Source organism: Colletotrichum aenigma (genome assembly GCF_013390185.1).
Source record: "Colletotrichum aenigma strain Cg56 chromosome Unknown KSG_Cg56_contig10, whole genome shotgun sequence".
Taxonomy (NCBI): Eukaryota; Fungi; Ascomycota; class Sordariomycetes; order Glomerellales; family Glomerellaceae; genus Colletotrichum; species Colletotrichum aenigma.
The window spans coordinates 3162431-3186560 of record NW_023500916.1 but is presented as its reverse complement, the minus strand read 5'-3'; the positions used below and the strand labels follow the sequence as shown (position 1 = coordinate 3186560).

Here is a 24130-nt window from a genome sequence, read left to right as displayed (position 1 = left end):
TTCGATTCCGTTGTATCCGTGTTACCATTTCCTGGGCGTTCCGCCGGTCTTGAAGAGGCGCTTGTCTTGGACAGTAGCGCGTACGAATACCCTTTTTTTTTCTTCTTAGAAGTCGGCGTGGCTGGAGTCTAGTCTGCTTCCGGGCTTGAACGGCTGCCGATTGCCGGGAATGAAGAACACGTATTATTGCCGTCTGGACAACGCGCAACCTCACGGGTCTGCATCAACAAGAGGAGAGAGAAGCAGCAGGCTCATCATCATCATGCTGCAAAATACGCATCGCCGGGTCATGACTTGCCAAGGTCCACATCCCGAAGGTTCCCCACGTCCGCTGCGCGGCGACTCCATTTCCCGCCCAAATGGATGGGATGGGTTCATTCACTGCCACTGCCCATCACTCCGGTGTACGGTAACACGTCACGCGAGTACCTCCGCTGTTGAGTCAAGACCGTATCGACGAAAAGAAAGGAGGATGTCAGCGCGAGATATTGCCGATGCACCTCCAGGGTTCTTTGCCAAACCCAAAATCGCAGTTTAAAATTGAGCTTCGGTCTGTGGCGCTCGTGTGCTTCCCCAAAGAACACGGCCACTCTTACTCTGTACCGGTCTTGAGTCTTGAGTCTTGACAAGCTTGGCTGGCTCCTTGGGAATGTTTGGATACAGTAATAGATCAGCGACCAACCGTCTCATCCCGAGCTAACCGGATAGCCGCCGCCGAGACTTGCTTCCACCATCTCCAGAGCCAACTCCCCAAAAGCCAGCCTGCCCTTCTGTGCGGCTGGATCGCAAAATGGCTTGACGCCTTACAGGCCGTGTGCCGTCCTCATTCCCATCAATCCCCTCCTAGAAACGGTATAGATACCTACCCAAGCCCAACCCAGGAATACCAGCCAAGCCAGTCCCAGCTCACCGTCACCGTACATGCCTCTCTACCGCAGCATGCTGCCCCCTACCAAACAAGTGTTGCGCCATCGTGCCCTGTGCCTGTGCCGTTTGCCGGGGGCTAAAGCCATGGGGCGAACCCGAACCAAAGAACCAAGCGCCTCTTCCTCCTCCAGATCCCACAGCAACAAGAACAAACCAGTGCCTGTCCAGCACCACCAACCCAACCCCTGGACCCCTGCCTGTCCAAGAGTCTCAGCACACGTCATTCTGGGCTCCTCTCTCACTCTCCCAAGCACGAAAAATTGTCCGCCGCCGCGCCGCCCAACCAGGAAACTCGCTCACGCAGAAACCGGGGGAGTCGGGAAACATGCGAATTCGCTAACGCACCTCAGAAGCAGAAGCGCGCCCAAGACATTTAGCGACCCAGGCAAATTCTCGCTTGGTGCAACAGGATGTCTGGACGGGTTCCACAACGGTTCTTTTTGAAACAAACGTTGGGCGAGACAGATTGACGCAGTGGTGAGCGCTTCAAGAACCAGCCCTTTTCCACGTCAGCTTTCACCCTTCCGTCCGTCTTTCCAATCTTTCGTCTTCCCGCCGCTTTCTTTCTCGCCTTGCCTCCCTCCGAGGTTTTCCTCAATTCGGTCGTCCCGTCCGGAGGAAAGGGTCTTGGCCATTGAGAACGCCGCCCGCTCGGTCATGCGCCGCTGCCGTGGTCCGCCCACTTTCCGGCTCAATTTAGTGGCCGCTGTTGCGTGTAATCCTCCGGCGTCGTCGTCACTCTGCCTCCGTAGACGCAAGAGGGTATCTCCCTTCACTTTATCTCCGTTACACTGTCACGGCGGGCGTTGAAGATTAAGAGGCTCAGCTTAATGTTTTGTTTTAGTCCATGATGCGTGCGCAAACATAAACACATTGCTTGAAGCTATGTACACATCTGGTCTCCTTCCCACAAAAAGAAGCTCAGCCCGCCGTCCACGTCGCCCTCAATCTAAAGGAGAAACCCTAAAAAAAAAAAATCTCCCGCCCATCGTCCCCCTGATCCCCGACATTGGGATTCCCGTTCCCGCTGCGACATGCCAAACTCCACAACCCATGGATCTTTGCCTGAATTCTCCGCTGCTGGCAGCCCTCTTTTCATGTCGCGTTGTTTCTTTCGCGGTTGCAAACCGTGGTCCATTTTGAGAACAAAGAAATGGCGGGAGACAAAAAATCTAGAACGCCCCCTCCAGATACATCCCGGACACGGCGAGCCCCAGGGCCGTCGTGAAGGGGTACTTCTGCGGGAAGCCGGGCCCGCCGAACTCGGGATCGAGGCCGTCCGTCCCCGGATACAACAGCGACGCCCACCCGGCCACCCAGTAGATGGACCCGAGGAACCCCGCGATGCGGAACGACTCCTTGGCCATTTCGGGCGACGTGGTGGACCGCCATGTGAAGAAAAGCGTGGCGAGGCCGAGGATCAGGGAGAGCGTCATCGTCTGGGCGTTGTGGAATCTGACAACGGCATTTAGTAGCTGTGCGACCTGATGAACGGCACCTACAGCGAGACATGGACTTACTTGGCGTGCGGAGGCCATCTCGGGTTGTGGATGTGCGTCTCGTTCCAATCGGCAAGATACGCGCCGAAGAGCAGCAGGATGCCGTCAAGGGTAAGCAGGACGCGGCCAAACATCTTGCAGGTAATGTATGTGCGTGTAAGTGTATTCTCACGTAAGTTGAGCGCCGTTTACTTCTGCAACCTTGAACTGCCAAGCACCAATTGAGTTGCGGAAAGTCTGCCCAACCTCACAAACGGCGTCAAAATCGCAGAGGGCTGCATGCTCTCTTTAAACGGCCTCCCCGCCAACGTCATCTGCAGAAGGCGTCCGATCTTTGACAGAGCAGAAACATGTCTTGCAGGAGAAGCCGCTAAACCAGACACTTGTTCTCTTTTTTCCGCGCGCAGAGTTCGCGCTCCGACGAGGGCCGCCTGAGTCGCCTTTCCCATGGCGCGAGCGCGTTCGTTGGCCCCTCAATGCCGGACTTTGGGGATCTCCGGTAGTTCCGGCCCGGTCCCGATGAGGCAGTGGATGTCGCGCTTCGGAGCCGGGACGACTTCGGATGGCGATGGATGTTTACAAATACGCTGCTGGCGAATACGGCAACCGCGCGGGTGATGGTGTGTTTGAAGGAGTGGTCTTTCTCGATCACCGAGAGATTCGGTTCGGATTACGCGACTTTGCAAATGAAAAGACCAACTTCGTGCTTGCGGGTGACCTATCGTACAAATTCTTCGGTGTTTTTCATAATGTGCGAGGTCGCGAAGGGATTCAATCCGATGGGCGAAGGGCACGAACGGGACCGAGACTAACTGCTAAATCATGGGAAATGCTACGCTATCGTTCACTTATGGAACTGGATTGGTCATTCTAGCCGGGCCGCTCCGTCCCTGGATCTTTCTACCAGGCCGCTCAAAGAAATCCTCATTTCATTGGAATGCTTTTGATTGGTTTGTGATGCTGCTGTAGTCTGTCCCGCTTCGTCTCGTTGGCCGGTCGGCTTCGGCTCCGATGCGGAAGAGGTCTCGCCGGCGGCAGCGGCGCCGCAATGGGCTCCGCTCCGGCCCAGGAATCGGATCCTGCCAGAGCAAGCTACTGAGCAGGATTGACACTATATCCAGCTCTATTGTCAGCAGTTCAGCATGAAAGTTGAGCAGAGTTGCATATGTACAACCAAAGACGTCCGACGCCTTGCAGTGTTTCACCCTTGCGATCGGACTAGTTTGGGGCCGGTAGGTTTGTTGAACTTCTTGTTCACAAACATCTTCAATTTCTCTTCAAAAGCTCAATAATCCCCCGAGAGCGCCAGATCATATGTGTAGTCATTTCACCAGCTCACAGGTTTCATTTCTCAAGCTGGAGTAGAACCTCAGTTTAGTCGGTTTGCAGAGAGGAAGAGATCAATTTCTCCCTCTACAAGGTGCACTCTCGGACATGGGTTGGGGAAGTGGTCGTGCGGCCGCAAGGTCATGACGCCATCAAAACATCAAACATCGGCAGCCGGGAAGCTCATCCCTACAATAAGGCTCAAGCTCCCAGTACATCGTTGTCGAGCTTCTTTTGACCTCTCACTCATAAGACCTCTTCTGTCGCTGAGATCTGTACCATTTCACATCATCTCACATCCAAAGCATCACAATGGCCACAAGAAAAGTCCTCATCCTCGGCGCGACCGGCAAACAAGGCTCCGCCGTCATCGACGGCCTCCTCAACCTCCCGCGCGCCAGCCCTTCCCTCGAACTCCTCGCACTCACACGAAACCCTGCCTCGGCCAAGCTCAAATCCCTCTCCGAGGCCGCCAAACCCAAGGGCATCTCCCTCGTCCCCGTCGAAGGCGACCTCAAGTCGCCTATCCCCGTCTTCCGCGCGCACCCGCGTATCGACACCTCCTTCATCGTCACGACCCCCGGGAATGAGCACGTCGTCGGCAAGGCCTGGGTCGACGCCTCCATCGACGCCGGCGCGACGCAGATCGTGCTCACCTCCGTCGACCGCGGCGGCGAGGACAAGTCCTGGGAGAACCCCACCGACGTCCCGCACTTCTACCAGAAGCACGAGATCGAGGTGCACCTGCGCGACCGCGCCGACGAGCTCGAGAAAAGCGGGCGCAGGCTGCGGTGGACCATCCTGCGGCCTACCGCGTTCCTGGACAACACCAACCCGGGCATGTTCGGCAAGGTGTTTGCGTCGATGTGGTCCACGCTTCCGGCCGACCGCTCCCTGCAGTTTGTGTCCGTGAGAGATATCGGCCTGTTTGCCGCCCGGGCTATCGCGGAGCCGGAGAGGTGGGACCGCCGGGCGCTGTCGCTGGCCGGCGAGGACATCACCTACGCCAAGGCCCGGGAGGTGTTCAAGAGGGTAGTTGGCAGCGAGATGCCGCAGACGTATGGGTTCTTTGGGCGGGGCATGATGTGGGCGATTAACGACGTGGGAAGGATGTTTGAGTTCTTCAAGAGAGAAGGCTATGGGGCGGACATTCAGATGTTGAGAAAGGAAGAGCCCAGATTGCAGGACTTTGAGACTTGGTTGAAGGAGAGCAGTGAATGGAAGAATGAGAAAAGCGGTATGTGAGATTGTCAGAATATGGTGGGTTGGGAGTTATGTTGGCGTTGATCGTATCTCACTCAGTCCGTGGAAGACTGGGATAAATTCTTAATCAAACTGATAGTTTCGCGGACCCTGAACACGATTCTCGCGGTGCCTTGAAGGTGAAGTTCGCGAAGCCTCACGGTCTGCCTTCTACTGATCGGCCGGACTGCCATCTCACAGCCCCAAGGCATCAATCGCCGCCCGTCGCTTTTACGGAGTAATCCAGCAAATAGCTCCTTGCCAAGACTGTAGGGCAGAACGGGCGGAGCCATGTGTCACGATAAGTCGACCACTCTTGACCAGCGCCCAATACTCTGATGTCATTCCCGCCCGACTGCGCCGCATCAGCACATAACATAGCACAAGCGACCTCGCTGCAAAGGCTTCCGCGGGTCAAAGTCCTTCAACCGTCGTTGGGACTTTCGTCACCAGACCGACTGTTCCAGCCCCATGGTTTCTTGGTTGCTTAAAACCATTTTGCCAATTTGAACTCGCCAAGCCAGCTTGTTGGAGCTCAATTAGGTGGCTCGCCGCAAACTGTCAACCCAAAAAGGAATATTATGACGCGAAGCGACAGGGAGTCGTTACGCCCGACTTGTGTTTGTCACTTGGCGCTAAGCATCTGGAGCCGTTGATCTGCGGTCTGGGGTAAGCAAGCTTAATTGCTTCCCCCTTGCGGGTGGCACCGCCCTCGTGGTTCTCACGATGGTGCCAGCGGTTATTAAAAGAACCCCCTTTCTCTGTTGGAAGAATCAGGTCTTCATCCCATGCTGCCGAAGTACACTTGCACCTAGTCAGTCTCACCAAATCCGTCAAAATGCCTACCGCGACTTCAACCTCCCAATTTGCCATCACCAACGTCGGACCCCTGACAACGGTCTTCACAACACCGACCTCCTGCGCGACCGCACAACCGGAGCTGTATCTCGCAATCAGCGGCGCGTGGGGATCTGACCGCGTCGCCGCTTATTACAAGCAAAACTGCGACGTCTCAAAGTTGGGCGAGTGCTTCCCGTCCGGTAAGGAGCTCGACGACGCATTATCTGCGGCAAGCACCAAGGCGAATAACGACCGCGCAACAATCGCATACTTCTCTCCTGCAAGCCAATGCCCGGATTCATATACGACCGCGGGATCAGCCCACGGAGGTAGCGACGGCAACGTCACGTCGTCTGGCGTATTCGTGCCGCCGGTTGTGACGAGCGGCTTGCGCTCCGGCGGCTTGATTGGCTACAACCCGCCGCTGAACGTGTTGATGGAGGTTCTTGACGAGGATGAGATAGCGATTGTTTGTTGTCCCGAGTAAGTTCACCGGATCTTTAGTTCATCTACATTGTTAAATGACGGAATAGAAATTACACTGTCGGTATCAACGGCGGCTGTTTTTCAACAGTCCCGGAGTCCGTATACGGTGAAAAGACGGCCTGCGCTAGGGTCATCCCAAACGATGTCTACACCCAGGTCACGGCCGCCATAACCTACAACAACACCGTCGTGACGGGTCGTGTGATATCGTACACCGTCTCGGGGCCCATTGAGTACAACACTCGCACACAGACGTATACAGCCTCCGCGATCACCGAAAGTATGTACCCCGTCGCGTACAAGCCGGCCGTCACCTTGGTGAACAAGGGCGAGGCCGGAGAGACTGGCGGTGCCAGCGGCAGTGGGAGCGGCACTGTGGCTCCATCGGGGACGGGGGCTAGTGCAGCTCACGGCGTGAGGATGACTACCTCTGGAGGTGGTGTTGGAATCTTGGCCACGGTGTGGACTTTCGCAGCGCTGGCTGGTGTTGCGCTTGCCATGCCCTTTTAAGACGAGTGGGACGTTTTGGGGGTATGAAGAATAATGCACATGATCAGATACCCAAAGGCTTTTTGCTAGGATTTTGAAAAAGATCTTTTGAACCACCTGCCTATTAAATCACGTTGCTTTGCCGTTGATCCGCATCTCCACTACGAAGGATTGGCCGGTCGCTGGCCAGGCAGCAATCCAGCGCAAATCAATTCAACTACAGGATCAGGTCTGCAAATGCCAAGGGTGGTCAGCGCTGGTCGTCTCTTATCGCGAATGAATCCTCGCATCTTCGGCACACAGCGGGCCGCTCCCCTCGTCACCTGCCATATATAAATAGGCCGGCTTTTTCACAAACGATCATGGCAGTGCTCATCTTATTGCTGTCTCTGATTTCAACCATTTTGCTATCATCGCAGTCGAACCAAGTCGAGTCAAGCTCGCCGAATAACGCATCACTTTTCACCCAGCAACAATCCTTCCCCACGATCATGTCGGCAGAAGGGAACTATACACAGCTTAGCAATGTCGCCAATGACGATGACATCGATCCCGAACATGTCAAAATCTACATGATGACAAAGCTCACCGAAGAAGAGGAACAGAAGTACCTGAAGTCTATCGACGGAACGGTTGGCCAAGACGAAGGGTCCTGGGTCCACCCCAAACTGGTCCCATGGACGTCTGACACAGACGGCACCACCGACAAAGACTTACTCCAATACTACAAAAAGGTCAAAGAGGAAGAAGGTGCAGAGTCGGAATTCTATGGCTTCTTCGCTGACCGCAAGAGCGTCGAGGAAGGGGGAACTATCCTGGTCGATCGGGCCTGGTACGCACTCTGCACCTCGAAGAAGGCGAGCGAGCAGATCTCGAAGTTGGCGAGAGATAATGGGCTAGAGATGACTGCTGAACGCTGGATGTCGATGCCGGGATATGCAGAGGATCTCATGGATCTCGCACTTGAGCGCGGTATCGTGTGGGGGAGAGAGGCTGGGGTGCAGTGGAAGAGTGACTGGATGAATCTGGATGTTTCAAATATGGATACGGGTGAGCTTCTCGAGGATGAATTTGAGATCGTTTTGGATCCGGAGTGGGATGCTGCATCCTTTTTGGAGAGGCTTAGAGAAGAGCTGGAGAAGACGAAAGAACAGGAGGAAAACTGATCCTTATTGGTTTGAATTGGACTATTTCACCTGTGGCTACTGACGCAGACGTTTTGTTTCCATGAATGTACATATTCCTTAGAGAAAATGAAAACGAAATGAAGGATAAATGACTAGACCATACCGAGAGCTCGTATCAAAGACAGAGCCCTACAAGATCGTCGTAGTACTTGGTATCAAGCCTGATGCCCTCCTCGTGGCAGTCCCGGATAATCCGCGCGTTGTATCGGCGTCGCCTCTCTTTTCTGTCTTTGGGCTCTCCATACTGACCCTTAGAGTTTTCCAAATACCACTCGGCGATGACCTTGAACGCGCACATCTTCAAGGTTTCTGGAGCATGAAGCTCATGAAGCCGTCTTTTGGCTTCGGACCACCGATCTGCGTCAACAGCTGAAAGCCACTCTTGTAATCCGCAGTGTTGCAAGACACTGCGCCTCTGTAGAGTCTGATGCACTTCCTTCTGTGCCTCCAATGAGTTCCTCAACAGGCAATACAGACACGCTTCGGAGTACTCAGGGGACCTTGCCGCTGCCTGTATCGCATTCTTTCCGCTTTTGTCTGATATCCAGGGATTCGCTCCGTATGAGGTCAATTGTTGCAAGTGAGAAAAGACCTTATCCTTGTTGTTCTTTTTATCGACCAGTAACATCAACAAAGGCGTTCTTCCATCTCCGTCCCTGATGTTCGGGTCTCCTCCTCGTTCGAGAACTGTCTGGAATAGATCGTGGAATGGGTGTGTGGATCCGGTGTCCCTTACACAGTTCTCTGACAAAACATGCAAGAGGGAGACACCTGGTTTTAGACCTGTAGATGGTGGGGTTATCAATTCGGCGGAGTAGCATAGCCATCGTCCTAAGGTAGTGTCAAAAGTGTCGTCAATCCCTATGCTAGGCAATATCTCAATATATTCCACTGTCAACGATTTTCCCATAGGAACCAGGGTGTCTGGATTAGCCCCGGACTCGATCATGATGCAGATAATGTTTGCCCACTCGCGGCAACCCACCCAATCCTTGAGCTTCCCGAAATTTGCCAAAAGCACCTCAAGGGGCATTCGACCGTCTGGGAACGGCATTGTGGCACTTGCTCCTCGGGAGAGAAAGAAGTCGAGGGGAAGTCTATGTTGCTGTAAGATATAATGAAAAGGGGTGAAACCCGACCGATTGGGGGTATTGAGAGTGCAAGGTTCGTGGTCGATCAGGGCATGAAGAGTATTGTTCTCTCCTTTCTCCGGAGTGGAAAATTGTACCGCGATATGAACTGGTGTGTTACCATCGGCATCTTTCGTTGTCGTGTCCGCACGACGCCCCAAGAGAAGAAGGGCAATATCATGGGATGCAGCTAGATGCAGCGGGGTCTTCCCAAATTTTCCTTTAGCATTCACCGTAGCTCCATGTTCAAGCAGGAGGGCGACGATCTCCGCAGAGCCTTTCTCTGTGGCATAGTGAAGTGCCCCATTGCCCAGATGATCTTTGACGTTGACTAGTGAGAAATCTTTACGTAATTTACGTAGGGCTTCTTCCACCTCAACCTTGTCCTGTGCGAGAACAGCCAGATGGAGATCAGTTTTTCCGTCCGCACGATAGGGACTGGAGAGAGGATCAGCGACCATTGGAGATCGAATTCGAGCGACCACTTCGGGAAAAGAAATATCGCTGGGTGGTGCGGGTAGGCCGGTATTTCCATCAGAATATGAATGGCTCGCAAGGTTTGTTGGAGAGGAAAGCGTTGCTGGAGCACTGATTGCGGAGTTGAAACTTCTTGTTTGGAGTTAGCCTTTTCATCCATCTCATTGACTGCAGCACAGTGAATATGTGCAGCTCACCTCGTTTCCATTGCTGAGCTCGACACGACTGGAAGGAAGCCTCCTAGAGGTTCGTCTACGGTGGCGGTAGAAGAACGAGCGAGTGAAGGGGAGCGAGCTTTGTCACTTGATCGTTGACCATCATGAAGTTTGTACTTCATATAGCCCCATTTGCGTAGCTGGTTGTGATATGACCGCTCCCTGAAGAGAAGGTCAACGCAATGAGCAGATATTAAAACCTACCATTCGATGCAACTTACGACGCTTTGAAGTCATGACGAGCCTCGATTATCCTCATCAAATCTTTGAGTTTTTGGTTCTCTTTGCAGTAAAGTTGATGGACATCCGCTCGAAGACTACGCCAGTCTTTGGTCATCTTCAGTAATGGATCTGCGGAATGGCTCGAAAACTGAGGAGTCAGTAACGAAAACGAAGTTGTTGTTATACGTTTGTAGTCGTGACAAGCACCATCTGAATGCCTGCGGTTGAGGTTCGACAAGCGTCGCTTAGCCTGGATCAGATGTTTTATCTACTTGATGGCCAAGTTCAAGCGCCTCAGGCTGACAGGCAAAGCCGAGACGGGGCCAATTCCAACCTGCATATGCAGCTGAGCCGCCATCATAAATGATAAAGACGCAAGGTACTAGGTATGCAGCTCCTGCAAGTCTTGTTGGCCAACATCACTGCAATACAATACGACATCAAAGTGCAAATTTCACTTGATTGGATGTCCCTTTGCATCCCATTGCCTCCATAGTGGAGCCATTGACTGGCACTGCCTAGACCAGGGAAAATTTGCATTTTGCACATTCAGAGGTGTTTTGCAGTTTCTACATCTGCAAGTACCAGCAGGCATCGCAGGCTTTGACCCATGTCTATCTGACAGTCGCTAAATGCGTTCCGCGATTAGATATATATGAGCTATCATATTGCAGATTATCTCGCCTTCACATCCGGGCTTGTTATTTTGTTGTTCAATCATCGGGCGGTCTGGCCACCCGGCCAGGCGCTGTCCGCTTCGATTCCAAGGCGTCCCCTGAGCATTGCAACCCGGCTTCTGGACCTTCTATCCTCTGAGATCGATGCAGTCCTTACGCCTTTTCGGCTTAGGAATGTAACTAGCTCCACGGTTCGCATTGTCTGGGGCGGGGATGACGGGCTACATGGGGCCCAAGCCTTTTTTGCAAGTCTGCACATGTGGTTCCGAAAACCACCCGCAGCATTGACTTCGCATCATCAAGAGCTAATGGGAGTCCTGCATATTTCCCTCCCTGACAGACAGTGTTTCTGCGGTTTCTCTGCCTGGAAATATTCTTGCATATCTGGATAGATCATTGCACATTATCCGCCGTGAGCAAAAGATGAGGTGGTCAAAGGTTATGACTTTCATCATGCTGGGTCTTAACCCAGTCCCTCGGGTATATAAGGGTCAACATGAGCCTAATCATAAGTCGCCTTGGAAGAGTAAACTCATCGAAGAGTTCGAGAACGATTCTTTCTCCGGCCATTGTTTTTTTTGTTTGGAATCTCAAACTGCGGTAGTACTAGTCCGATTCCTTGTCGATTTACTCAGCGACCTTTCTATTGCGGTCGATATGGCATCGCGCACAAGTATATCAAGACCATTGCATGCTGCTTCCAGGTATGGTTTCACAAACTTGCGTTACAAATGCCCTTTCTTTCCGGACTGTGCTGACCTTCTCGAGCTGAAGGCCCCGTACCCCTGATGCGCAGGGGTGCTCGACCTAACGAAAGGATGGCGATAGCTCCCTTCCTAACGACCATGAGCGGGAACAACCGCTGGAGCTATCGCACAGTATGATTCAGCGGCATGATGAGAATACTGCCCTAGACGTTGCTGGTATCAAAAAAGATCAAAAAAGGGATGGACGGGCTCTCGTACGCAATCTGGAGTCATTAGGGCTCACGATGGAGTCTGAGATAGCACACAAAGTGGCTAGAAACAGCTATGGAATAAGTCCTATGGAAAGACTTATGAGGGAGTCGCAAGACTTCACGAGGAAGAGCTGTTGACTATATCTCCAAACCAGCACTTAGTGCACAAAATCATATTATATACAGCTTTGTTATGCTTATAAGACGAGATGTTAGTGTAGGGTACTATCTGCGTATATATGGATTTTTGCTACCTATCTAGTTGAAAACTCCTAGTTATGCGTTCAGTTTGCAGCAAGAATTCCTATTAAACCTTAATAAAGGCTAATAATGTCTTGTTTATTCGCATAATATTGTGGCGAGCAGATTCTGCATTATGATGATTTTGAACGACTCTCCAGAAATATGCAGCCTTTAACTGTCCAGTCTAAAGGTATAGATTCTCACACGCTAGCATTTCATAATACCTCACTCTTAAAGGCTTAATACCTAGCAGTAGGGAGATCAGCAACATAAAAATCTCTGCTATTATAGTTAATTATCATGACGAGGCACTAAATCTAATAGCTGACCTTTGCGACTGTCGAAGAGCTCTTTGTATCCCTAAGATGGCATAAGATCAGCATATTCCTCTGCACTGTCAATACGGCGGTTTGGAGTTATAAGAAGCTTGCCCTGGTGACCGTCGTTGCTGGCGTCACGGCCTACTCGATACTGCACAGATTCCAAATAGGATCTGGGACCTGAGTTGAATACCTGTTGAGCTGTTGGCGTTTCCCTGCGGAAAAGCTGGACTAGGTCTGGAAGAACGAATTTCATAAGCTTCGAGCATCTTAAAACATATTGTTCCATTTTTCTACCTTCAAGTCGATATATAACGACAGGATTGGTCGATGCTCTTATTCCTATTCCTATGCCAGTAATATGCTACTGGACGCCCTTTTCTCGCATCTTTTGGGCAATCACTGCGATTGGAATCTCCAGCCCTGCTCCGATGACTATGATTGTGGTCCAACAGCGTCAGACGGTCTGATAGGTCGAAAGGTGACACAAAAGAACACTACGTACCGTATACGTTATAGCCGGCTTGAACAAGCTCGATTGCATCGTTGCGAACACCCTTGTCGACGAGCTCGGGATCCCAGCCTTCAGCAAGCGCCAGCGGATGGTACGGCGGCAGGCCCCTGGATCATGCAAGGGGGTCAGCAATTTGAGTTGAGAGCATGTAAGTTGTTGTTTCAACTTCTCTTACGTGTAAAACACATTGATGCCTTCTCTGTTGCTGCCAGAAAGATTGGATGCAGATTCTGTTTTCTCACCGAAGGTCATATTGGCTGGATGGAAGAATAGTGTTGCGTGGGGATGTAATGTCGTGCGTATTCATTCAATGTGTGTGAAGAGGAAAAGAAGTGGGTGATTGAGAGTGTAGGCCCCGTGGAACTTATATCTCGGTCTTGCTGGTATCGGCACTGGCAGGCGCCTTTCAGCAAAGTAGAAGGTAGATGGCCATTCAGGGACACTCTACGTTTGTTGTCAGCATGCTTGTGCCATTACGCCAAGGCCATGACTTTGGGAATACAATGCATGGCGCATCCTTCAGCTCTCACAAGATACGGTATACGGTGAGCGAAACTTCATTTGGTTTAGCGCGCGACCTGATTACCAAGTTTGCGCAAATACATATGCAGCTTGCCACACAGACTAGTGTCCGCCGCAAATCCTACGCCTCATAAATCCCACCATACCGAGAAGAGTTTCAGGGATCAAGCTCCAGGGATCAATCATCAAGCCATTGGTGATGTAAACCATAGCCTTCACAATATTAAGCGTTAGAACTGTCCCTCAAAGTCGACATAAAGCTTCTCTTGGCTTGGGATCTTGACCTGTTTGGTCATCTCATTACACGAATTGCATGGTTTCAATGACGACGGCCCTGGCATTGACTGGAAGTGCAGACTAGTGAGATGGCACCTGCAAAGATCAGAAAACGAAACCAACTATAAATACGCATCTGCTTCTCTTCCTTCAGCAGATATTCGAACACTATTCGGGTCACATCATCTCAACTCAATTTCCTTCAACCTCAAACATGTCACCTTCCGTCCCTTCGCCGTCTGTCACCACAGACGACTGGCTTAATGCTGCGAGCTACAGAAGAACTATCTATGGCTTGAAGGGAACTTCCTCCGTTCCTGACAGTCGGGTTCGAGATATCATACAAAAGATCCAGGTCTTTGCTCCTTCTGCCTACAACACGCAACCCATCCGCTATTCTCTTGTCACGGGGGAGAAGCATAAGCTCTTCTGGGAGATTATCATCCAAGCTGCAGAGCCTTCCATCAAGGGAATCAACGAAGCAGCGTGGAAGAGCATGCATGGTTTCCTTCAAAATCACAAAGCTGCTTATGGCTCCGTATGCTGCCCACTGTCCCTCGCCATATTCCGATAATCCTAACTGACAAGCTATAGGTGGTGGTCTGGGAGAGCCTGAATGCTCAGAATAAAGGCGCAGAAAGCCACAAGTCTGCAGCTCAGATGTTCCCCCAATACGGTGACCACGCATCGGGTATGGCCCAGATGTTGCTCTGGACGGCCCTGGAACTGGAAGGGCTGGGTGCCAATCTGCAACACATGCAGTCCATCCCGCAGGTGGAGGCAGCCTTGAAGAAGTTTTGTGGCGTGCCTGAGGACTACTCATTGAAGGCTCATATAAACTACGGCGATAAGGCCCAGCCTCATCCCGAGATTCCTCTCAAGATGCCTTTCTCTGAGGCATTCAATCAGCTAGGGTAGAAATTACGCTGTGGTGGTTTCGTCACAAGCCCGAACACAGCGACCGTCTGGCATGATATGGCTCGTCCGCAACGAAGACTAGTAATTTATTGGAGATGGAAGTAGACAAGACAGCCTTTTGGTAGATCAACATTTGCCACGGTGTATATTCCTCCGCTGGACACGCTTGTGAAGTAATCCCAACCCCTAATCACGATGTGTGCGCATCTGGACCTCTCCACCTATAGAAACCAAGCCTCATAGACTTCCACTAGCTGCGGCGGATTAAGTCAAATCTACAAATGTACTATTCTAGTAAGGACAAGAATATCAGAAGGAATACTAACTAAGTACACACATTGGCTAGACTCATTCTCAGCCTCTGTTCGCTATTTTCATGCATAATCCTATAATGGAGAATTTGCAAGGGATCTCGTAACTTAGCATGCTCACATGTATGGATGCTTGTGCCTACCGAGTCCGGCTAAGCGCTAAGCCACCCCCCTAAATAACTAACACCCGCTACTAACCAATAAGGGGAAATTAGAGATTTTTCAGCCACTTTAAATAACCTCAATTAATTAATTTACTATATGTCTCTATGAAAGTTAAAACTAGATATATATAAACTTAAATATTAGATCTACTAACTATTTAATACTCTAGTACTTCTTTTTAAGTACTTCTAAAGCTGTTTAAGCCTCTTTCTTTATATCTATAATATCTTATATAATAATAAAACGCTTATTCTTATTAACCTTTACTATAGCTTATTTTACAAACTTAGATTATTTAATTTAAAACCTTAAAGTAATAATTTCTTTAGTATTTTATGTTTTAATTATATTAATAAAATTGAAGCGTTTTTTAATCTTATTAAATACTAACTTATGTATAATATTATTAAAGCTCGTATTATTAACCTCTAAGTTTTATAAGAACTTATACTTCTTTAAGTTACTAAACTTTATAAGGATAACTGTAGTAAAAGCTTAAAGTAGTAGAGAAATTTTAAGTTTAATTAAATAAAATAGAAGAAACTATAAGATGTCTATAGTTTCTAATTTATTAAAGAATAAGTTATTAAAATATTTCTATTAATTAATAAGCTATAATTTTAATACTTTAAAGCTTATTTTAATAATTAATAACTATAAACCTATCTTCTAAATATAAGGTAGTAATAGAAAAGGTTTTATTTCTTAATAAATATAAATTTTAGTGATATATTAATATGTCTAAAATTCTCTTCATAAGTTAACTTAAAGAGTAAAAATATAATAATATCTAATTGTTAAATAATATAACTAAAATATAATAGTAAGTAAACTAAGTAGATACTTTTAAAGTAGTATTTATATATTTATTTATTTATAATATAGCTTCTATAGCTATTTATAATTAAAAATCTCTTAGTATATAGTCTTTTAACTTTTATTTTAATATTTAGTATAAATACTTATTCTAATTATATTATACTAATTAAGTTAGATATAAATATAATAGTAATTAATATAAAGTACTATATATTAAAGTTTTTAATATTCTTAAGAAACTATTACTATTAAATAATCTTACTTTTAAGAACAATAAGTAATAATAAGTATTTACTATTAACTAATATATACTTAATAATAGACGTCTAAATATATAATTCTAAGCTTTAAATAAATAGAAAAAAGCTTATTAAATAACTTTAGTATTAATTTATTATATTAAACTCCTTCTATAATTCTTATTTTATCTATATTCTAATAGAAATTTATAAAGATATGTTTTATAGCTAAAAGATCTATAATATTCAAAAGAGTATTAATAATATTAGTAGTAATATTCTTTATATATTTAAAGTTAATTTTTAATAACTTTATTATTTTTATAAATAAGTTGTAATATAAGAAGCCTTTAGTTTACTTCTTATTAAGTAGTTAAGTATTATCAGTAATATAGATAATCCTTTAAGCTATTTTTCAAAGCTATATATATGTAAATATAAAACTTAATTAGCCTTATATAGTTATCTAACTAGCTAAGTAGGCTTCTTAAATAAGTAAAAGCTTTTATTAGCTTAAATAAGCTTCTTAGTAGTTTATAAAGCCTTTAAGCTAGTTATATAGAGTAGTATAAAGTATATTATACTAATTAGTAGTATTATTAATGATCTAACTATTACTAATATTAGTAATTACGTTTTAAAAGTTTTAGGGGGTATAAAAAAGTATTCTAAATTAATTAGTTATTTTTTTAGAATGCTACTGACTTTTTTTAGTTATATTATTAATAATAGTAGAAATTAAGTGGTAGTGTTGAATAGTGAAAAAATAACATTACCTCGGGTATTGGTTGATGCGGGGTATTGGTTACTTAGGGGGGTGGCTTATCTTGCTTCTCCTAGAAGACATGCTTGACAAAGAAAGCTGCCAGCTCGCTCTAAGCCAAGGTGGGCTAGTACATAAGGAGTATGGTCAACCATGTGCTGCGTAAAAGGCGGTGCTTAGGATCCACTTCCTTGCGTTTATAAAGCAGGCAAGCGGACGCCGTACACCGTACTCCGTATACCGTAATTTATCATTGACGCATCATTTCCCTCGTGTCTCTGAGCTTGAATCCCCGCAGCTCATTGATGACACGAGCAAATGCTTGCTCGGTTTATGTTCTTGAGAGATAATACTAGCAATGGCGGACTTAGGCCCGCGCGATAGGCAGAGAAAGGCACACCGCAAAGTTAAGACTGGGTGCAAAGCCTGCAAAATCCGGAGACAGAAGGTAATGCCACAGTTATTGTGCTAAAGCTCTGCTTCACGCTGATTTCGGACTTGAAGTGCGATGAGACGAGGCCGATTTGTTCCGGCTGTGTCAGGCATTCTACGGAATGTCTGTACCAGCCCACTGGAGCAATAGTCCGGAGACGAAAATTCGAGTCGACATGCACTCAGCAAAGAGCGCCTTTGCCAGTTCCGACAAGCAGTCCTCTCATCCCCCCGTCTCGAGACTTGAATCTTTCGGACCTTGAACTCTTGCACCAGTACTTGACGTCCACATGCAAAGCGACCTCGCAGCTGCCCGAGGTAACGGCTCATATCCAGACGACGATTCCTCGCCTAGCTCAAGACCATCCTTTCCTAATGCGCGGCATCCTTGCCAAGGCAGCCATTCATCTATCCTGGTTACAACCAAATCGGAAGGACCATTACGCCGCGCTAGCTTCGAATCACCACGGACTGGGTCTTCCAGACTTCAGGGCAGCACTACAAGATATGAACCCGGACAATTGCGACGCATTGATCAGCTATTCCAAAGGTTTGGTATGGTGCGCCTTTGCCTGGCATGAGTCATTCTCCACCAACACGCAAGCGGTCTCAAGTGTTGGGAACGTTAGCTGGCTGCCTCAGTGGCTCAATCTCCTCCGCGGATCATGCGTCATAGTCGAAGCAAGCAGGCGGTGGACGACAAATTGCCTGTACGCTTTGCCGCCAGCGCTTGACGACATTACCGAATTCTGCAGCAGCGTGGATGGCTGCCGAATTTCTGCTTTGAAGTTGCGATTGTTCTCTACAGTGCTTTCTCCGACTTGTGAGGCCGTTACATCTGCTCTCGCTGCTCTCGAATATTCCTTCGCACTAGCCTCCATGCGGCATCACAACACCCCCTTCCGAAATGCAATCAACTATTGGGGTGGTGCTTTACAAAACGATTACATCACCCTACTCCAAGAGAAAGAGCCGTGGGCCCTAATTGTGCTGGCTCATTTCTGTGTTCTAGTTCACCGTTCCGAAACACGCTGGTTTATGAAGGGGCATGGAGCACGACTCCTCCAGTCCATAGGCGACCGTCTCGATGTTCAGTGGCATGAGTACCTTCAGTGGCCACTGGAAGAAATTAGGGTACATGGACCCAGCCAAATAATACAATGACTTTGTTCTATTACTACAGATTCTTACCAGCAACTGTCGGGACTCGGCTGTATGAGCTCTCAATGACACGCTGAGACTTGACTACGCTTGCCTCTGAATATAAAAGAAATCAATTTGTTTTTGGGAAGCTCTCTTGAATCAGTGTGTTGATGGATATTCCGTGCTCTCGGTCGCAACGACAGGCATTTCAGAAGAGGTAGTCCAATGGCAGGAACAGCACACAACTAACTGGCTGTTCATATCTTACACCAACTGGAACATCAATTTAAAACTATTTCAACTTAAGAAGCATCACGCCCACGCATTTGCACATCTCCTCAATTCGACAGCCTCGCCACCATACTCTCCAATCCATCCGCAGGACACTACGGGTAGAACAGATCTTGTACATCCCAGTCTAAGTCATCAATCACAGATGACTCATAATAGATATCCCAGTCTGAGTCCCAATCAGGGCCCAAGTCTGCGTCCGAATCGGTGTCCGAATCTGGATGTATGTTGCATGGGCTTCCTGTTTTCAAGCAATCAGGGCAATTCGGCTCTACCCATTGCATCTGAGTATCGCTTTTCGTGACGAAGATCTGAATCACCTTATCCTTCTTGTGCCAATTGCCGACGCAGTAGAGTTTGACACCACGCTTTTGAAGCTCCCGAAAGATGAAGTATGCCCTACGGTACACGGGCTGCAGCTTGTGCAAATGGGAAAACACCGCAGAGCTGATCGGTCGGATGCCTGCATGTCGAGTTTTCCTACGATAACGTCTCCGCCAAATCCAGCCGCACTCTAACCATACCTCCTTGAGATTGAGCATTTTCAGGGTTATTGCTAGACGATCGCGGCGGACTGGGTCGGTGCAGTCCAGGAGGGGGATATGATAGTGCTGAATGTAGTCGAGGACTGTCTGCGCTCCGCTCCCCGGGCTTTGCAGTGTCCGTATGAGACGCTTATCGTCGGCTGATACCTCTAGCTGCAAGGAATTAAAAGTATTCCACGCATAAGGTTGGTGTGTAGTTGCGAAAAGGTCAATTTCAGGGAGTACCAGCGCTGTGACAGGCATACTGTCCAGGTGATAGAATGCAGTGGCTGGGCGAAATTTCCGTTGAATCAAGTGGCAGGTTGCTTTGCTTACCTGACGAAGCAGCCCTGTAGCTCGGAATCGTTGTCTGAGAACCTTGTTTCGATATCTATACTCCATTTGGTTGTGGAGCGCGTCCTCCTCGCCGGCAACCCCCAGGGAAAGTCTTCCAGTCCACGTCTCCACGTCGCTGTAAAGTAGTAGCCAGGTAATGGGTTCCTGAGACTCAACTGCTTCATCAATCAGAATATCGAAAACGAGCAAGAGAATATCATTGGGGACAAGTACTTGTGTCTTGGAGTTGAGCGTCTTTTGGAGAACCATGTGAGCGGAATGAGACGGAAGCAAGTGTCGTCGGTGTTGAATAAGGGGTTGTAGACTAGCATGGGAATATGAGTTTAGAGTCTTGAAGTAGTTGCTAGGTTACGTTCTATGAGTCTCATTTAATGGGTTGCTTATTACTGGCCAGCTTTTATCATGTAGCGCGTGAGAAAACAGATGGTGCACAATGAACAATACAAAAGGACAATTGGGAATGAACAGGAAGAAGGGGCTATTGAACAAAGACTACAAACATCAATGCCACAAGATCATATCTTCTGCGTCCTTGACCTGCCATTATATCTTCTTGCTGGACGTTCCAGACACAACCTCTCTCTCAAACTCAAACTATAGAAATGCGCCTCACCGAACGACTGCGCTTATCAGCTGTGCATCTGATTGGGCCGCTTATGAAGATGATATTGGGCGCTGGTGGGTTTGTTGGCGCGCAGCGGATAATAAAAGGGTGGTGCCCCCGCGCGATGGGTCTGAATTCAGGCTTTTGTCATCTTCTCAGCAAATTCTTCAGTAACTCAACATGGCGTCTCACTTTTCGCCTGCTGTAGGCCTGCAGACGAAGGAGGATCTCACGTACTACTCCAAACCATTGTCACCACTGTGTTCGATTTGTCGTTTTGTTCTTAAACAATCACCAGTACAGCACGACTCTTTACTCTTGGAAAATAAAGCAAACTGCATCTCAACGCCAGAAGGCCAGACCTTCGAGCGATTCCTCAAAGCCGTCAAGGATGAATGCATCATATGTTATCGGGTATGGAATTACGACCGAAGACGCGCTAAGGAGTGGGAAAGCTTTGGTGCGGCCGATTGGTGTCCTTTGACATACTCCTATTCTGTCTATCTCAAAAATCGGGGTGTAAGAATGGGGTTGAAAATGACAGTGTATCAGCAGAGTGCTGCGGCAGTCCTTTGCGACCCAAAAACGGCGCCTTCGTTCGCATTGATCGACGCAAAAGGTAAGCCCAAGCCCTTAATCTTCGGAGCTCATATGCTCATCAAACCAAGAATCATCATGCCGCCCTGATCTGGCGGTCACTCCCATTGGCAACAACACCGGATCTCCCGAAGTGCTGCAAACAGCTGCCGACTGGTATCAATTCTGTCGATTGAATCACAGCAAATGCTGGAGTCTGCCGACTCGTAAGCCCGGGTGGATACCTTCGCGCCTGGTGGATACCTTCGCGCCTGGTGGATATTGACCAGGCTCAAGATGAAAGTTGGAGGCTCATCATCACTGATGACCAAGCTGGCAGTCTGATAGCAGCCCAGTACGCGACATTCAGTTATAGATGGGGATCAAAGCCACAAGCCTTGATGCTAAGAACCTCGACCTTGGGACACTTTCTCGGCGGAAAGCCGATCGCCGACCTACCTCAGACATTCAAGGACTTCATCGTGGTAGCCCGTAAACTTGGCTTCAAGTATGTGTGGATCGATTGTCTATGCATCATGCAGGACTGCAGCCAGGATTGGAACCACGAGGCATCTACCATGAGAGATGTGTACGCGAATTCCGGTTGCAATGTTGTGGCCTGCGAATCGTCAGATCCCGGAGGGGGCCTGTTCCGATACAGACACCCCAGCGATGTGTCCCCTGGCCTAGTGGAAACTCGTCTATCATCAGGGCAACCTCAGAGATACGTTGTTCGCGATGATCACTTCAACAGCAGGAATGGCACGGTGACAACTCTGGCGGACCGCGGATGGGTGTTTCAGGAAAGATTTCTGGCCCCACGATTGCTCTCCTTCCACCCTCAGCGTATTAGCTGGGAATGCTGCGAAGGCCGTAAGTGGGAGGGTGTATACCAGTCATTTGAAGACTCGATCAGCATCATGGACGAACTGCTAGCCTCTTTTCAACAGAGCGCCGAAGCTTCATACGGGGAAATGACAGAAGCCACTCTAAAACTCTGGGAGAAGCTGATGCGCTTGTATTCACACTGCAAGCTCACCAAATCCGAGGACAAGCTTATGGCTTTTGCTGGTGTCGCCAAAGCCTTCCAAGAGCTTACCGGCGACACGTATCTAGCGGGGGTTTGGCGGTCGCAGCTGCTCGTACAGTTGAATTGGACGGCTATTGAGAACGTGAAAGCGGCCCACTTCCCTAAGCGATATAGGGCGCCTTCATGGTCACGGGCATCTATTGACAGCCCAGTCTGGACAGGGTTTAACGTGAAACGTCCAAACTGTGAGAACCATATGGCATTGGAGATTATAGACGCCGGCGCAACTTCCAGCGCCTTTGAGGGAATGGCCGATGTGAGTGATGCTTGGTTAGAAGTACGAGGCACATGTTTTGGATGTTCGTACGAGAAGCAACCGCATGGAGATTTTCACTTTTGGCCCGATACTGACATTGATTTTGAACTTTCGGGGTGGATGGAAGCGGATGTTGCGGAATACGAGTTTGAAGGTGAGGGTCGGACTATTCTTTTGCTTCACACCGTCAGTTCACGTGATGGTTATTGGTATGCCGCCGATGCCATGATCTTGCTAGCCGTTCCCGGCCCGGGAGATGTGTACAGAAGGATAGGTTGGGCAAGGTTCAAGCCTCGGGATCCAAAGAGTCCCTTGGACCTTGCCTTGTCTCCCAGAATCGGGAGGGTCGAGCTCGTCATCGTGTAACAAGAAAGGCAAGCAATTGTCCGGGGCAACTTAAATGAGATTAAAAAATCACGAGGGTATCAATATCGTAGCAGTCATCTTCCATCTCACCACCCATCTCCAGAAGGGTCCCAGGAGTCCCAGTCCAAGTCTCCCAAGCCCTCCTCAATCTCACTTACGCCTCCCTTCTTCCTACCCATCCCTTTCTTCTTCCTACCCATCCCTTTCTTCTTCCTACCAGTCTTCGTCTCCTCCTTCGCAGCGCCTTTGGTAATCCTCGCCTTGCCCATCACCTCCACGAGCTCCTCCTCACCCACATCCTTCACCTCAATAACCCCCAGCTTCCCGCCCCTCTTCCTCTCAATCTTCCTCTCATCCCTCGCAACATCAGCCGCCCTCATCACTTCAGCCCTCTCAGTCTCCCTCGCGCGCCTCTCCTCCTCGGCCCTGTCCTCATTCCTCCACCTCCTCCCATCCAAAACCCGCTGCCTCGCGCGCACCTCCTCGTCAGCCTCCATCTCCTTCCACAGCTCCCTCTTCTTCTTCCCCGCCTCATACAACTTCTCCTCCGCAGGCGTCCTCTTCCCCTCCGCCCTCAACCTCCTATCCCTCTCCATCCGCCTCATCGCCAACCTCACCCTCGTCTCCTTGCTCAGCGGCACCCCCATAAACACGATCCTCGTCTCGGTCCCGTTCGGCAGCCCTACCAAAAACTCCCTCTGCGCATCGTTGACCTTCACCCCCTCCTCAAATAAATCCAGCTGCCCCTCCTCATCCTCGCACCCCAAAAACCTCTCCCGCACAATCCGGTCCACATACACGCAAAAGTTTGTCGTAAACCCCCGGAACATCTCCTTACACCCCTTCGCATCAATTCCCCTCAGCCTCTCCAGCTCAACCTCCTCCGCCGCCCTCACAAACACAACCCCCCTCTGCACATCCCGGTCCCACCCCCTGAAGCTGCCCCAGTCCCGCCGGTACAGACAGCTGCGGTCCTTGTGCTTCCCCACATACGTCATCTCCAGCTTCCGCAGCTCCGGCAGCCGCTCGCGCAGCTTCGCCAGGTACACCGCGTGCTTCCGCACCACCTCGGGCCGGATCGCCAGCTCCCGCAGCCCGCGGCACTGGTTCAGCACCCCCCAGAACTGGCACCACCGCTGGATCGGCTGCTCGAGGTACTCACCCGTGAACAAGTTCACGCTCGTCTTCAGGCTCTTGTCCGCCTCCTGGAACCCGCCCACGTACACGCTCCGCAGCAGCCGCCGGTGCGCCTCGCGCAGCCTGCTGCCCACCGCGACGGTGAACTCGTCCGAGCTCTCGAACACGAACGTGTTCTCGCCCCAGAACAGCGGCGCCGCCTCCGCGTGCACCTGCCGGTTCGCGAGCAGCAGGTTCAGACCGCGGCGCTTGGCGCAGCGGCACTGCGAGGGGGCGTCCCAAGGGTACAGCCGCGGCTCGACGAGCTCGACCGCGGGCTCGAGAACGAGGTGCGCGGGCGGCTCGATGGAGGTGCGCGTGTGGTTCTGGCGGAAGTGGCAGTCTGCGTGGTGGTCGAGGGAGTGCTTTGGCGGGTACACGAGGGCGGCGCGCCAGATTTGGGTGCGGAGCTCGAGGGGCAGGCCGAGGAGGGTCTTGGAGGAGGAGTGGATCTGGTTGGGCGCGAGGGGGATTGTGAGGGTTAAATTAGCCATTTTGGTGATGCTGTTGATGATGTTGGTGATGGCGATGGCTTCGTCTGGATGCGTGG

General features: G+C 49.6%; 7 protein-coding genes across 7 annotated transcripts; 4 read left to right on the top strand and 3 right to left on the bottom strand.

Moving 5' to 3' along the window:
- Window positions 1-2099: 2099 nt before the first annotated feature.
- On the bottom strand, window positions 2100-2560 carry CGCA056_v014723 (uncharacterized protein; the record flags this gene model as incomplete). Its single annotated transcript, XM_037329965.1, has 2 exons — window positions 2100-2382; window positions 2448-2560. The coding sequence occupies 2 exons, from the start codon at window positions 2558-2560 to the stop codon at window positions 2100-2102; spliced, it is 396 nt and encodes a 131-aa protein (XP_037171627.1).
- A 1504-nt stretch (window positions 2561-4064) lies between these two features.
- On the top strand, window positions 4065-4997 carry CGCA056_v014722 (NmrA-like family domain-containing protein; the record flags this gene model as incomplete). Its single annotated transcript, XM_037329964.1, has 1 exon — window positions 4065-4997. One exon carries the CDS (start codon window positions 4065-4067, stop codon window positions 4995-4997), a length of 933 nt encoding a protein of 310 aa, XP_037171646.1.
- An 835-nt stretch (window positions 4998-5832) lies between these two features.
- CGCA056_v014721 (uncharacterized protein) lies at window positions 5833-6830 on the top strand (the record flags this gene model as incomplete). Its single annotated transcript, XM_037329963.1, has 2 exons — window positions 5833-6317; window positions 6368-6830. The coding sequence occupies 2 exons, from the start codon at window positions 5833-5835 to the stop codon at window positions 6828-6830; spliced, it is 948 nt and encodes a 315-aa protein (XP_037172235.1).
- A 470-nt stretch (window positions 6831-7300) lies between these two features.
- CGCA056_v014720 (uncharacterized protein) lies at window positions 7301-7975 on the top strand (the record flags this gene model as incomplete). Its single annotated transcript, XM_037329962.1, has 1 exon — window positions 7301-7975. The coding sequence occupies one exon, from the start codon at window positions 7301-7303 to the stop codon at window positions 7973-7975; it is 675 nt and encodes a 224-aa protein (XP_037171562.1).
- Window positions 7976-9796: 1821 nt separating this feature from the next.
- CGCA056_v014719 (uncharacterized protein) lies at window positions 9797-10155 on the bottom strand (the record flags this gene model as incomplete). The annotated part of the gene is made up of 2 exons (XM_037329961.1): window positions 9797-9980; window positions 10040-10155. 2 exons carry the CDS (start codon window positions 10153-10155, stop codon window positions 9797-9799), a joined length of 300 nt encoding a protein of 99 aa, XP_037172158.1.
- Window positions 10156-20653: 10498 nt separating this feature from the next.
- Window positions 20654-22404, top strand: CGCA056_v014718 (uncharacterized protein; the record flags this gene model as incomplete). The annotated part of the gene is made up of 3 exons (XM_037329960.1): window positions 20654-20735; window positions 20785-20919; window positions 20990-22404. The coding sequence occupies 3 exons, from the start codon at window positions 20654-20656 to the stop codon at window positions 22402-22404; spliced, it is 1632 nt and encodes a 543-aa protein (XP_037172157.1).
- An 86-nt stretch (window positions 22405-22490) lies between these two features.
- Window positions 22491-24074, bottom strand: CGCA056_v014717 (uncharacterized protein; the record flags this gene model as incomplete). The annotated part of the gene is made up of 1 exon (XM_037329959.1): window positions 22491-24074. One exon carries the CDS (start codon window positions 24072-24074, stop codon window positions 22491-22493), a length of 1584 nt encoding a protein of 527 aa, XP_037172160.1.
- Between the last annotated feature and the right edge of the window lie 56 nt (window positions 24075-24130).